Below are 12,249 nucleotides of genomic sequence, written 5' to 3'. Positions count from 1 at the left end.
ATTCTTACCATTTGCAGCAGCATGGATGGACCTGGAGAGCATTATGTTAAGTGAAATAAGCCAGGCAATAAAAGAAAGCTATCACATGATCTCACTCATTTATGAAAAATAAAGACCATTATAACCTGATGAACAAAAAGATAGATATGGAGGCAGTAAAGCACTGAACAGACTGTCAAAATACAGCGGGAAGGTTGGGGAGTGTTGGGGAGGTGGGGAAAGAGATCAACTGAAGGACTTGTATGCACACATATAAGCACAACCAATGGACACAAGACAATGGGGGGGGGGAGGTTTGAGGGCATGCAACAAGAGGTAGGTGAGGCTGGGGGAAAATCAATGGGGAAAGAAAAAAAGATATATGTAGTAGTATATGTAATACTTTAAACAATAAAAAAATAAATACATTTACCTTTTACTTTTATAAAGCTAGTTTATTTTTTAGTTTTGAAACAAGTAGACTAAATGTACCCAATATTATTTTGAGGTTTTTGCCTTTGGCTTGTTAAACTCCTTAGATTGTTGGTTTTACAGTTTTTATCAAAAATTTTTTTGAGTCTTAACATTTTTTAATTAAGGTATTATGTATGTACATATCTTACCATTGTCCTCCCCCACTCCCATACATGCCCTCCCTCCCCAGAGTTTTGTGTCCATTGGTTACGCTTATATGCATGCAAGTCCTTTGGTTGATCTCTTATATCTCCCTACCCTCCCCACTGTAATTTGACAGTCTGTTTGTTGCTTTACTGTCTCTGTCTCTAACTTTTTGTTCAGTGGTTTATAATGTTCTTTATTGTCCATAAATGAGTGAGAACATGTGGTGTTTTTCTTCCATTGACTGGCGTATTTCACTCAGCATAATGTTCTCCAATTCCATCCAGGTCACTGCAAATGATAAGAATTCCTTCTTTTTTATGGCAGCATAGTATTCCATTGTGTAGATGCACCATACTTTTCTGATTCACTCATCTGCTGACTGGCACCTAGGCTGTTTCCAAATCTTAGTTATTGTAAATTGTGCTGCTATGAACATAAGGGTGCATATATCCTTTTTGATTGATGTTTCTAGTTTCTTGGGATTTATTTATTCCTAGAAGTGGGATTACTGGGTCAAATGGGAGTTCCATTTTCAGTTTTTTGAAGCAACTCCATACTGTTCTCCACAGTGGTTGCACCAGTCTGTATTCCCACCAGCAGTGCACAAGGGTTCCTTTTTCTCCGCATCCTGACCAACACTTGTTGTTTGTTAATTTGTTGATGATGGCCATTCTGACAGGTTAATGTGTTGATGTTGGCCATTTTGACAGGTGTCAGATGGTACCGCATTGTTGTTTTGATTTGCAACTCTTGGATAATTAGTGACTTTGAGCATGTTTTCATGTGTCTCTTGGCCTTCCTTCTGTCTTCTTTTGAAAAGATTCTATTTAGGTCCATTGCCCATTTTTTTATTGGATCATTTATCTTTCTTTTATTAAGTTGTGTAAGTTCCCTGTAGATATTGGAGATTAAACCTTTATCAGTAATAACATTTGCAAATATTATATGTTCTCCCATACAGTGGGCTTTCTTATTTTGTTATGGGTTCTTTTGCTGTAAAAAAGCTTTTTATTTTGATATAGTCCCATTTGTTTATTTTCTCTTTAGCTTCCATTGCTCTAGGGGCAGTATCAGTGAAGAAGTTTTTTTTGCATATGTCTGAGATTTTGTTGCCTGTGGATGCCTCTACTATTTTTATGGTTTCCCGTCTTATGTTTAAGTCCTGTATCCATTTTGAGTTTATTTTTGTGTATGGTGTAAGTTTCATTCTTTTGCATGTATCTGTCCAATTTTCCCAACACCATTTACTGAAGAGACTGTCTTGACTCCATTGTATGTTCATACCTCCTTTGTCAAATATTGAGCATAGAAGTTTGGGTTGATATCCGGATTCTCTATCCTATTCCATTGATCTATATGTCTGTTCTTGTGCCAGTACCAGGTTGTTTTGAGGACAGTGGCTTTGTAATACAGCTTGAAATCTGGTATTAAGATCCCTCCTACTTTATTTTCTTTCTCAGGATTGCTGTGGCTATTCGGGGTCTTTTTTATTCCAGATGAATTTTTGGAGAGTTCTTTCTAGGTCTGTGAAATATGCCGTTGGTATTTTAATGGAGTGTACATTGAACCTATAAATTGCTTTGGGTAGTATGGACATTTTAATGATGTTGATTCTACCAATCTACGAACAGGGTTCTTCCATCTGTTAACGTCTTCCTTTATCTCTTTTGTCAGTGTCCTGTAGTTTTCTGCGTTTAGGTCTTTTACCTCCTTAGTTTATTCCTAGGTATCTTAATTTTTTTTTTGGTGTGATGGTAAATGGGATTGCTTAATTTTGGCTATTCTTTACTCAAATATGTTTTGTTGTTCCTTTCACAACCAAATCACTCAACCTGTGAGAGTTATGCATTATGACTGGGAAATAAATTTTGTTGTTCCAATAAAGATTGTAAAAGATCTGGGGGTTGTTTGTTGTCACAGCATAAGTTCTAACATGAATGACGTACTTTCTGGCCTAAGGGTTCCGGTAGGGTGAGGAACTATTTCCCTTTCTCCAGGCAGAAAAAAATTACCATCTCTTTGAACTTGATCCAAACTCTAGAATGGTAGTCACCTCTAGCAACTTAATTATAAGATCAAAATTTTTTCTTGATTCTCCTAGAATTCAGTCTAAATTCATTATGAAATTTACTTGTAGAAACCTGTAACACTTTCAACAATAAATTATAAAATAAAGAGATTTACTTGTGAATGGTTCACTAGTTAGCTTGATTGCTATGCTACAAAATCAATTTTTAACACCAATTTGTGTTCTCTTAAAATATTACTATTATATTCAGGGTAGACTCTTATCCCAAATGACTCGATAGAGAAAGGAAAAGAAATGGCAGGATGACAAGCTGCTGGATTATACTACCTTTTATTCTGTCATTATATCTAGGTAGTAATAATTTAAAATGTTTCCAAGAACTCCTCCTCCTCCTAAGAAACTGATTAATTTGAATGTCAGATTTATCTATTTTGGGGGGTAATGTGCAGAAAACTGCCTTTTAGTAGTCTGGCTCTGGAGCTGTTTGCCAACTCTCAGTTCAACTATCAATGTAAATAAATGATAATGGAGATAAGAAAAGAATAAAATGCTAGGTTTATGAATCATCAGTATCAAAGTGTAACCAAATCTTTTTCTCTCCTTGATACAATGGCGAGAATCAGAAAAACCCTATAGGTAAAATTTTATAGAAATTCAATAAAGTGATCCTGTGTTTGGACAGAAAGTCCTTATGTTATATATGTAAATGTCTGGCAATTTCCTTGACTTGTATGAAGCCAATGATGGAAATTGTATTACTTTTATTAATTGCAATGCTAAACACTAATATGACATTGAAGATAGAAATCCATATACTTCCTTACCTAGGATTGGAACAAGGTACTCTTTGAGTGTTCACATTATCACATAAGGGTTCTCCTCCATGGTAGATACCTGTTCGAACATAGATCTAAAGAGAAAAAAAGGTATGTGATAACAAATATATACAAATATACATACACACACACACGCACATACGCACACACACACACATACACACACATATATATGATATAAACACACATGTACACGCATGGGGAAAAAAGTAGGCTTACAGTTGTTTTATGGAAAATACTACAATAATTAATAAATAATAACATAAAAATAACTGTTTCCCCCTGGCCAGGTAGCTCAGTTAGCAGAGCGTTGTCCCGATATGCCAAGGTTGCAGGTTCCATTTGAAGTTTCTGCTCAGATGCAGCTTTTCAGTTCTCCTTTTCTCACATATATAATAAGTTAATACTGATGCAGGCTCTTCACCAAAATTTGTTGCTATTTTTCGGGGAGCATCAGACTAATAAAAATCACTATAGGCCCACCGTTAGGACAGGTATGGAATTCAGAGTTTTTCATGTTTTAGAAAGATAAATTGGTACATATACTAAACATTATTCAATACTAGTTGAAGTTAGATCACCCATAAATATATTAATACTTCTGCAACAAAACACATGAATATTTATAGTAGTGGGATAAATAAAGATACAAAAAAAACTTGCTTCAAGTTGGGCCAGGTTTTGCTGCCAAATAAATTCTGTAAAACTTTTGGTTTTAAGAGCTTAGAATTGTGAGCATTAGAACCATTAGGATATTAAATGACAAAGGACCTTAAGCAGTGCAATATCAGAAGTAGATGGATGGTTTTCTAGCCATCTGAAAACATACTGCAGCTCAATAGATCATTATTTAGTTCAATAAAAAAGTTTATATAAAATCTACACTAATAAAAGAGAAAGATGCAAAATGATTGTACCTTCATGACGCCCACCAGCCAATCAGGAGTGAGTATGCAAATTAACCCAACAAATACTATGGGCTAATTTGCATATGCAGGCACCAAGTGGCCGGGGGTGGGGTGAGATGTTTGCATTGTCAGGCGTTTCGCCCCACCCCAGCAGCTCTGATCAGAGCAAAGGCAGTGCTGGCAGCCAGGGGAAGGAAGGCCCGTTCTTGCATGAATCTTTGTGCACTGGGCCTCTAGTAATTTATATAAAATAATAAGCATCAACATGACATTACCTTGTCAATGTCTCGAATATTTACATTTACATAGGTTGCACAAAGAATTTTTATTCTTAGTGCACTATTTATTCCCCAAAGGGATTTTGTAGAAGTTTCTCCATTCATATATGGTGTAGCTGTGGAGATGCGTCTAGAATAAGACGGCATTGTAAAACAGTCCATTGGCAGTTGCGAGTAAAGGCTTTCCTTAGCCATCAGCATCAAATTGGGCATCCTCCCAAGCATTATACAGCTTCTTATATACTGTAAAAGAGATGGGGAGAAGCCATTTTTTAAAATAAGGTTTTGCATTTTAAAAGCAACATGTAAGAGTATTATGAGAGAATTATACTAATAAATAATAAGAATTATACTAAGAAATACTAATCTGCAAAGGTGATAATGAAATCAAATATTATATATCACATTTCTTAGCAGTTGCTACATTTAACATTTGAAATACATATCTGGGAGTTACATTACAGCACAAAATCAATGAAGCAAGCACCTATTGGAATATAAATTATATTATTGAAATATATAAATTATTGGAATATAAATTATTAAAAAACAAAAGAGGTCAGTTTTTGACACTTTAGTTCTACCCTTAAATGTAAGAAAAAAAATTACAAACAAGGATCAGAGGATACTCATTATGAAAACACTATACTTGTTAAAGGAAAAGCAAAATCATTTAGTAAGCTTCTATCATTCTATCTATTAAGTCATATCGATGTCCAATCCAAGGGTTGCTGCCCCTTGCTCTTTTGTTGCAACATTTCTTGAGAAACATTTGTTTTGCTAAAATGTACAAAACAAAACAAAGAAGAGACTGATAAAAATATAGGGTGCATTTAAAAATATATTAAAACACATTGTTTGATCCAGGAAGTGATAATTAGGATAGAAATTTCAAATAGAGATGCTACTGTGTACATATTATAATAGCCTATTTTCTTACCCATAATCCATTAGACTATAAGCAATCTGAACGCCAGAAACATGTCTTGCTTGATATTGTAAATCAGTACTTAGCATACACTTGGTACAAGTATAGTTGCTTCTTATAAATATTTATTAAATAAACAGAATAGAGAGTAGGGTAATATTAATAGTATATCTTTTTTTATATAGTAAATACACTCACTCTTTTTTTTTTTTAATATATTTTATTGATTTTTTCACAGAGAGGAAGGGAGAGAGATAAGAGAGCTGGAAACATCGATGAGAGAGAAACATCGACCAGCTGCCTCTTGCACACACCCCACCGGGGACATGCCTGCAACCAATGTACATGCCCTTGACCGGAATCGAACCTGGGACCTTTCAGTCTGCAGACCGACACTCTACCACTGAGCCAAACCGGTTTCAGCTAATAGTATATCTTAACAGAACTAACAAGTCATAGATTTTTTTTTTGAAATGTTTAATTACTGCTAGTGCCATTGTTTGGAAGGAGATAAAATACCCCATATTTCGGGGTTAGTGTAACTGCTAATGTTTTTATATTTATTTGTCTTTTTTTGACAAGGGGAGATTTATGTTATTGCTTTCTTGCATATTCAAATGAATATAATAAACCCCTTTAAAAAACAAAAAAGAAGAAAGAAAAAAGACACATGAAAAGCCTTCTGTGCAAGCTTCATGTTATTTAAAATTCTTACTGGCTAATAAAAGTATTTCCACTAGAGAAATGGAGCTGTCTAGAAAAGCATATGATGCATTTTTTGCATGCAGAATACCTGAAACATTGTACTTACCTTAAAGCACAATTAAACAGTCACCAAATCAAATGTTTGTATCTGAATAATGATACAACTATTGTTACAATTGCAAAACCGTTAATCAGCTTATCCACATATATAATCAGATCCCCAAATATTATTACATAAAATTTAAAGAATAGCATCTGTTATTTCAAATTTAATTTATCATCAACCTCTCAAATTAAATAATTTATTATATAAAAATAAACTTGTGAATATTACTTAATATTATTTATTTCTCAAAAAGTATATTCTAAAAATGCAGACACTAGTCCCCAATGTGATTACTTTTTAAATTTAAAATTGATATTTTTGAAACTTGTTACTAACCTTATATTGACTCAGAGGATATTTTTCTAGGAAGTATTCATCACATCCACAAACTTTTAAAATATATTTGCCCTGATATTCTAGAACACAAAGTTTTAGTTGTTCAGATGATAGCAACATACTTCGAGTTTTTTTCCTGATTGCTTCAGCAATTACTTGTTCTGGCACATAATCATGGTTGATTTTCAGAGTATACTTTTGCTTGTCATTATTTGGAGAAACTATTACCCAAATCACCACTATTATTTGCCCTATAAGAGGAAAACATTATTAGATGTAATCATCATATACATTTCATTTTTCAAGAGACAAACTTCAAAAAGCGTGCACTACCATTCTTGTAACCATGATCACAAATGACTTATAATCTAACTAGTTAAATGCAGGTAAATCTTCAAATCTAATAGGGCTGCCAGGCTATGTCCAAATCTCATGTTTTATGGCAAGCATGCAAAACTGACTGGTGGGTCCTAAGTACCTGAGACCAATATAATTCCATTCAAAACTGCTTGGTATACTTCATAGATACAATTTCTGTGAAGAGTGCCTCATGATGGAAGTGAGAGGGTTTTTTGGTAACTATGGGAAAGAATCATGGAGACTTAAAGAAAGATGATAAATCATTATGAGAGAAAAAATGGGGGAGGAGGGAAAATAAGATGGATTTTCTTTTTTTTCTTCTTTCTTTCAAGATCAATTAAGGCAGAGGACTTTAAAAAAAAAAAGATGATAAACTAGAAAGATTAAAACTGTCAGAATCGCCTGGGTATTCATAGTACAATTCTTACAACTATCTTATATGTTGAAAATTTTTCATAAAGACTGGTTAAAAATAAAAGAGTGCTTGCTCCATTTTAAAAAGTATGCTGGAGTAGAAAAGAATTTCAAATAAAATGTTATGTTATATTGCATTAAACTACTTTGAATAATATGGGTGAAATAGTAATAAGATGTTGAAACTTATTTTACTAATAGAACTTTATATTTATTAGTGTGTGAGAGTTAACCTATTCTATAACTTCGAATTAAAAACTTCACTTTGACCCTGGCCAGTGTGGCTCAGTTGGTTGGAGAATTCTCCCATACACCAAAAGGTTGGGCTTCAATTCCCTTTCAGAGTATGTATTGGAAGGCAGCTGACAGATGTTTCTCTCTCCAACCTCAACACCTGCTCCTCTCTCTAAAATCAATAAGCATGTTCGCAGGTGAGGATTAAAAATAAACAAACTTCACTTTCTTATATTGAAAAATACAGAAATATATCTGATATATTTTCATTTAAAAAACCCCCCACACAATATAGTTTATCTTTTTCATGCTTATTTAAATCTAGAAATCAATATATTAAAATCAAAAGTCAAAAGTCAACCTCATTATGATCAGATTTATTAAATCTAACATTAAGAAATTTATTTTTTTAATATATGATATGTATCAAGACGATGTAAAGTTTTCCTAAAACTGCATAAAATGTGTGTCTTTTTATACTTGTTTTTACATGTAAATGATAATCAGCTATACTTCTATAGCAAGGAATGTCAAACTCAAACTTCTTTAGTTTTATTTTGAATAAACAATTCACCAAAGGCTCAGCACCATATGCACACAATTCGTTCAATTAATAAGTATTTATTTGTATACAAGTTGTGTACTTGGCACTCAACTATATCTTGTCAGTATAAGCAGTATCTGATTTCAAGAAGCTTATCATCTGAAATAAAAAATATTTTAAAAATATAAACACAATAGAAGTTTTCACTACAGTAACCAATTATGGTAGACTGCAAATTTTCTTACCTTTATCTAATTTATTATAAATGTGTTTTGGCAATTCTGGTGAAGATTCTACATTTGGAGGATAAACATACATTGCTCTACTGTGAGGTGAATTAAGATCCCTAAGATCCACAGCTTCTTTACAAACATTCAGAATATTTCTTCGGAAGTCCTGTACTTCTGGATCTTTAACCATGTCAAATTCACACACTGGCATGCCGATAGCAAAGCCTTAAAAAATTTATAGAAAGAAAGTAATATTCCATTAATACACAGTATAAACATGTTTCTTATAAATAGAAAACTTGGTAGATTTGGAAGATCACACTAGAATAAAGACGTTTCTCTGGGTTTAAAATTTTGGATGAACACATACAGTAAGAGTTGACAAGGACTCAAATACTTCTAATAAACATTATATTTAGCAACTTGGAGCAAAGGTAGCAAACATTATCCATATCAATTATTTTTTAGAGAATAATAAAACAAAACTGGGCTATAACAAATCTAAGTCAACCATACAAATCATACTTCTTAAAGAAAACTTTATAAAAAATACCAAGGTGTTAAAAGTAGTTCTTAGTCCAATAGTCAAAAAATACTTTAGATTTGCAATGATTCTTATTTAAAAATTTATTTAAGATTACAAAGGTAATTAACTGGTTCAAACAAATATTTCAGTGAAGAAAAAATAAAGTTGCACAGTTATTTGCATTATTAGAATAGGATGACAATGACATTTAGTCAAAAATTTTCTCATACCAATTTCTCGATTGAGGATCTTTTCTTCACGGTTGCCTACTGGCTCAATTACTTTTAAAAAGGGTTGAAAAAGCCGAAGGTCACATAGCCGTCTTGTTTCATCAAAAAATTCTTCCCTTTCTGCTTCTTGGGTAACACTTACGAAAATGTAAGAAGATTCATCTTGAAGAAGTTGATGGAGAGGGTACTTTCTTGCTTCTTTAAATAGTTCATGTTTTATAGTTACTAATGTAGCCTCACGGAGGCATTCTAAAGTCACTATCATTCCATTTGGTAGTAAACATTCTACTAGGATTCTTGGGGGCATCAAGTGGATGCCCCACAGTTCACCTGATGATGGTCTTGGAGGCATTGTTCTGAGCCTTTACAAGTTTTACATATAAAACTATTTTAAGGAATTAGATGTGTGGCTGTCCCAAAGCAGAAATCTAAACCAAAGAAAGAAAACAGATGTTAAAAGAGAAACAACTATAGAACAGATTTATGGCATTATTAAGTGTAAAAACTCATTTTCCATATTTTGAATTAATTAGGATAAGTAATAATAATTCATCTTAAATATTTTGATGGAGACTGTTGCTCCAAATTAGGCTGATAGAATTGATTGCAAAGCAGAAATTAGAAAAAAAATCACTTGTTTTTCATTATATTTAGTAAAGTCGTTCAATAAAAAACATTTCATATGAATGAATTTTTAACAATCAGGTCTTATCCAGACAGAAATGAGACTATGGGAAGAATGTATTAAGTTGTAATTGAAACCAAAATTTTCATCACCCATCACCTTTACCATTCTCTTCTATTTTACTGAGCAGAAGGATCTTTTATCATAGGCCAACTGCTCTCATTCTACAGATGAATAAAGCAAAGGCTTAGAGAAGTAAAATCTTTTACCTTTCTCCCCAACCTCTACCCTGTGGTAATGAGAAATTATATAGCTTAATCTTTTCTTCTTTCTTAAATCAATCTTTGTAATTTCCTTTTGTGTACTGATTACTTTTTAAGTGATATCTTGGACCATTCTGTTTTTAAGTATGTTGGGTATATGGTCACTCTAATATAAAGTGCCATCAATGCATTTTCCTTGGGATGTGACCAACTGATAATGATCCATCCACTTTATCAAATAACCTAGTCCTAATACCTCTAATTGAAATGATCTACACATAAGGGAGACCCACTGACTTTCTTTATCAGTACAATGTTCCAATCTTATTAAGCACTTGTAATATTTTATTTATTTGTTTGTTTATTTGTTTGTTTTTATTTATTTCAGAGAGGAAGGGAAAGAGAGATAGAAACATCAATGATGAGAGAGAATCATTGACTGGCTGCCTTCTCCACACCCCCCACTGGGGATCAAGCCCTCAATCCAGGCATGTGTCCTTGACCGGAGTCAAACCCAGGACCCTTCAGTCTGCAGGCTGATGCTCTATCCACAGAGCCAAACCAGCTAAGGCAAGCATTTGTTACATTTAAAGAAATATTAATTATTAACATGATTTAAAGCCCTAATTTTTTAGATGTCAACAATCTTGAAGGGATCTTTTGGAAGATACTGTCAAAACCAGAAAGCACAAGTTTATTTCTTGTTTGTATTTATTTTTCTATTTTATTCAGTGAGCTAAACTGCGAAGGTATAAAAAAAAAGGCAAAGTGAGAGACATTAGGAAAATAAAAAAGAAATAAATACTGGAGAAATGAATCAAAGGTCCAGATAACTTACTATATTTGATTACTACAAGCACTGGGGACAATAGCTATAAATGACACTTGGTTTATTCACTAAAAATGTATTGGTGCGGTCCCCAGAACCATGTTAGGTGCTGGGAATGTGACGATGAGCAAGACACATATCCCTTCCTCTCACAAGACAAAGTTAAGAGTGGGAAGATTATGTGTATGTTGAGTTTTGTGGTAATTAAATTCACAGATACAAAACAGAAAAACATGCTCTTGTGGAGAATGCTATAAAAGCTCACAGTTGTCACTTGACTCAATGGAAGTTGGGGTAAGGAGGCTTTCACAGGAGGTAACATATAAACTGAATTTTTAAAGGACATGCAGATACCGAGCAAACACAGTAAGAAGTGAGGAGCATGTTGCATCTATTCCAGAAATCTATCGCTGACTCCTCTATGTCATACCTATCAACATCTAAGCCATCAACAACTTCCGTTAATTCTATCTCCTGATCTGTCTACACTCCTTCACTAACACTTTTAGTACCTTGGGTCAGGCCACTACTATTTCTTGTCTGGAACACTGCAAAGGCTTAAGTGGTTTCCCTGCATCTAGGTTTGCTCCCCACAATGCATCTTTCACCTCAGTGTGGCTAGAGAGAGCAACAGGCCTATTTTGGGCAGCCATTTCTGCTATACCAGTTCTAAGTTGCAAACAAGTGTTTATGGTATGCTTCAGAGTTTTAACGTATGAAAGAGGTGAGGAGTAGAAATAGAAGACATTTCAAGCCTTACCCTGCCTCTGAAAATATAAAAATTGGGAGACAACCAAGAATATACAATTAGGGAGATAAGAGATCAACCAAAGGAGTTTGTATGTATGCATATAAGCATAACCAATGGATGAAAAACTCTGGGGGCTGAGGGTATGTAGTGGAGTGGGGGAGAGAGGGGCACAATGGTAAGATGTGTACACATATAATACCTTAATAAAAAGATGAAAAAAATATACAATTATATTTTAACAATGAAAAATATTTTTTAAATTTATAGGAGATCCACCAAAGTTATAGGATTTAAAATACAGATCTCCTATTTCTTATATTTTTCAAAGAAAATTCATTGACTAGTAAAAAAAACAAAAAAACACAACCCAGATGGATCTGTGCGTATAATTTTAGAAGTGACTAGGCTAAGCTTTTTAAAACATACAAGAAATTTAATGAATGCAAGGGATAATGCCAAAAGACATGACTACTTTTAAATGATGACCTGCCTGCACAAAAAGTTCAAATAAAAACAA

General features: G+C 33.5%; 1 protein-coding gene across 3 annotated transcripts in view; it reads right to left on the bottom strand.

The window, feature by feature from the left end:
- PIK3CA (phosphatidylinositol-4,5-bisphosphate 3-kinase catalytic subunit alpha) overlaps window positions 1-12,249 on the bottom strand; it is a 70,579-nt gene that overhangs the window by 26,163 nt on the left and 32,167 nt on the right. For all 3 annotated transcript variants that reach the window (XM_036444023.2, XM_045583700.1, XM_036444024.2), the window contains exons 2-6: window positions 9,265-9,692; window positions 8,524-8,733; window positions 6,727-6,977; window positions 4,649-4,894; window positions 3,454-3,539 (exon numbers count right to left, since the gene is read on the bottom strand). In XM_036444023.2, coding sequence (XP_036299916.1) covers window positions 3,454-3,539; window positions 4,649-4,894; window positions 6,727-6,977; window positions 8,524-8,733; window positions 9,265-9,616 — 1,145 coding nt within the window. In that variant the 5' untranslated portion in view covers window positions 9,617-9,692. The remainder of the gene's footprint in view (window positions 1-3,453; window positions 3,540-4,648; window positions 4,895-6,726; window positions 6,978-8,523; window positions 8,734-9,264; window positions 9,693-12,249) is intronic.

This window comes from Pipistrellus kuhlii, unplaced genomic scaffold (genome assembly GCF_014108245.1).
Source record: "Pipistrellus kuhlii isolate mPipKuh1 unplaced genomic scaffold, mPipKuh1.p scaffold_m20_p_2, whole genome shotgun sequence".
NCBI lineage: Eukaryota > Metazoa > Chordata > Mammalia > Chiroptera > Vespertilionidae > Pipistrellus > Pipistrellus kuhlii.
The sequence above is the reverse complement of the archived record's forward strand: the minus strand, read 5'-3'. Positions and strand labels throughout refer to the sequence as shown.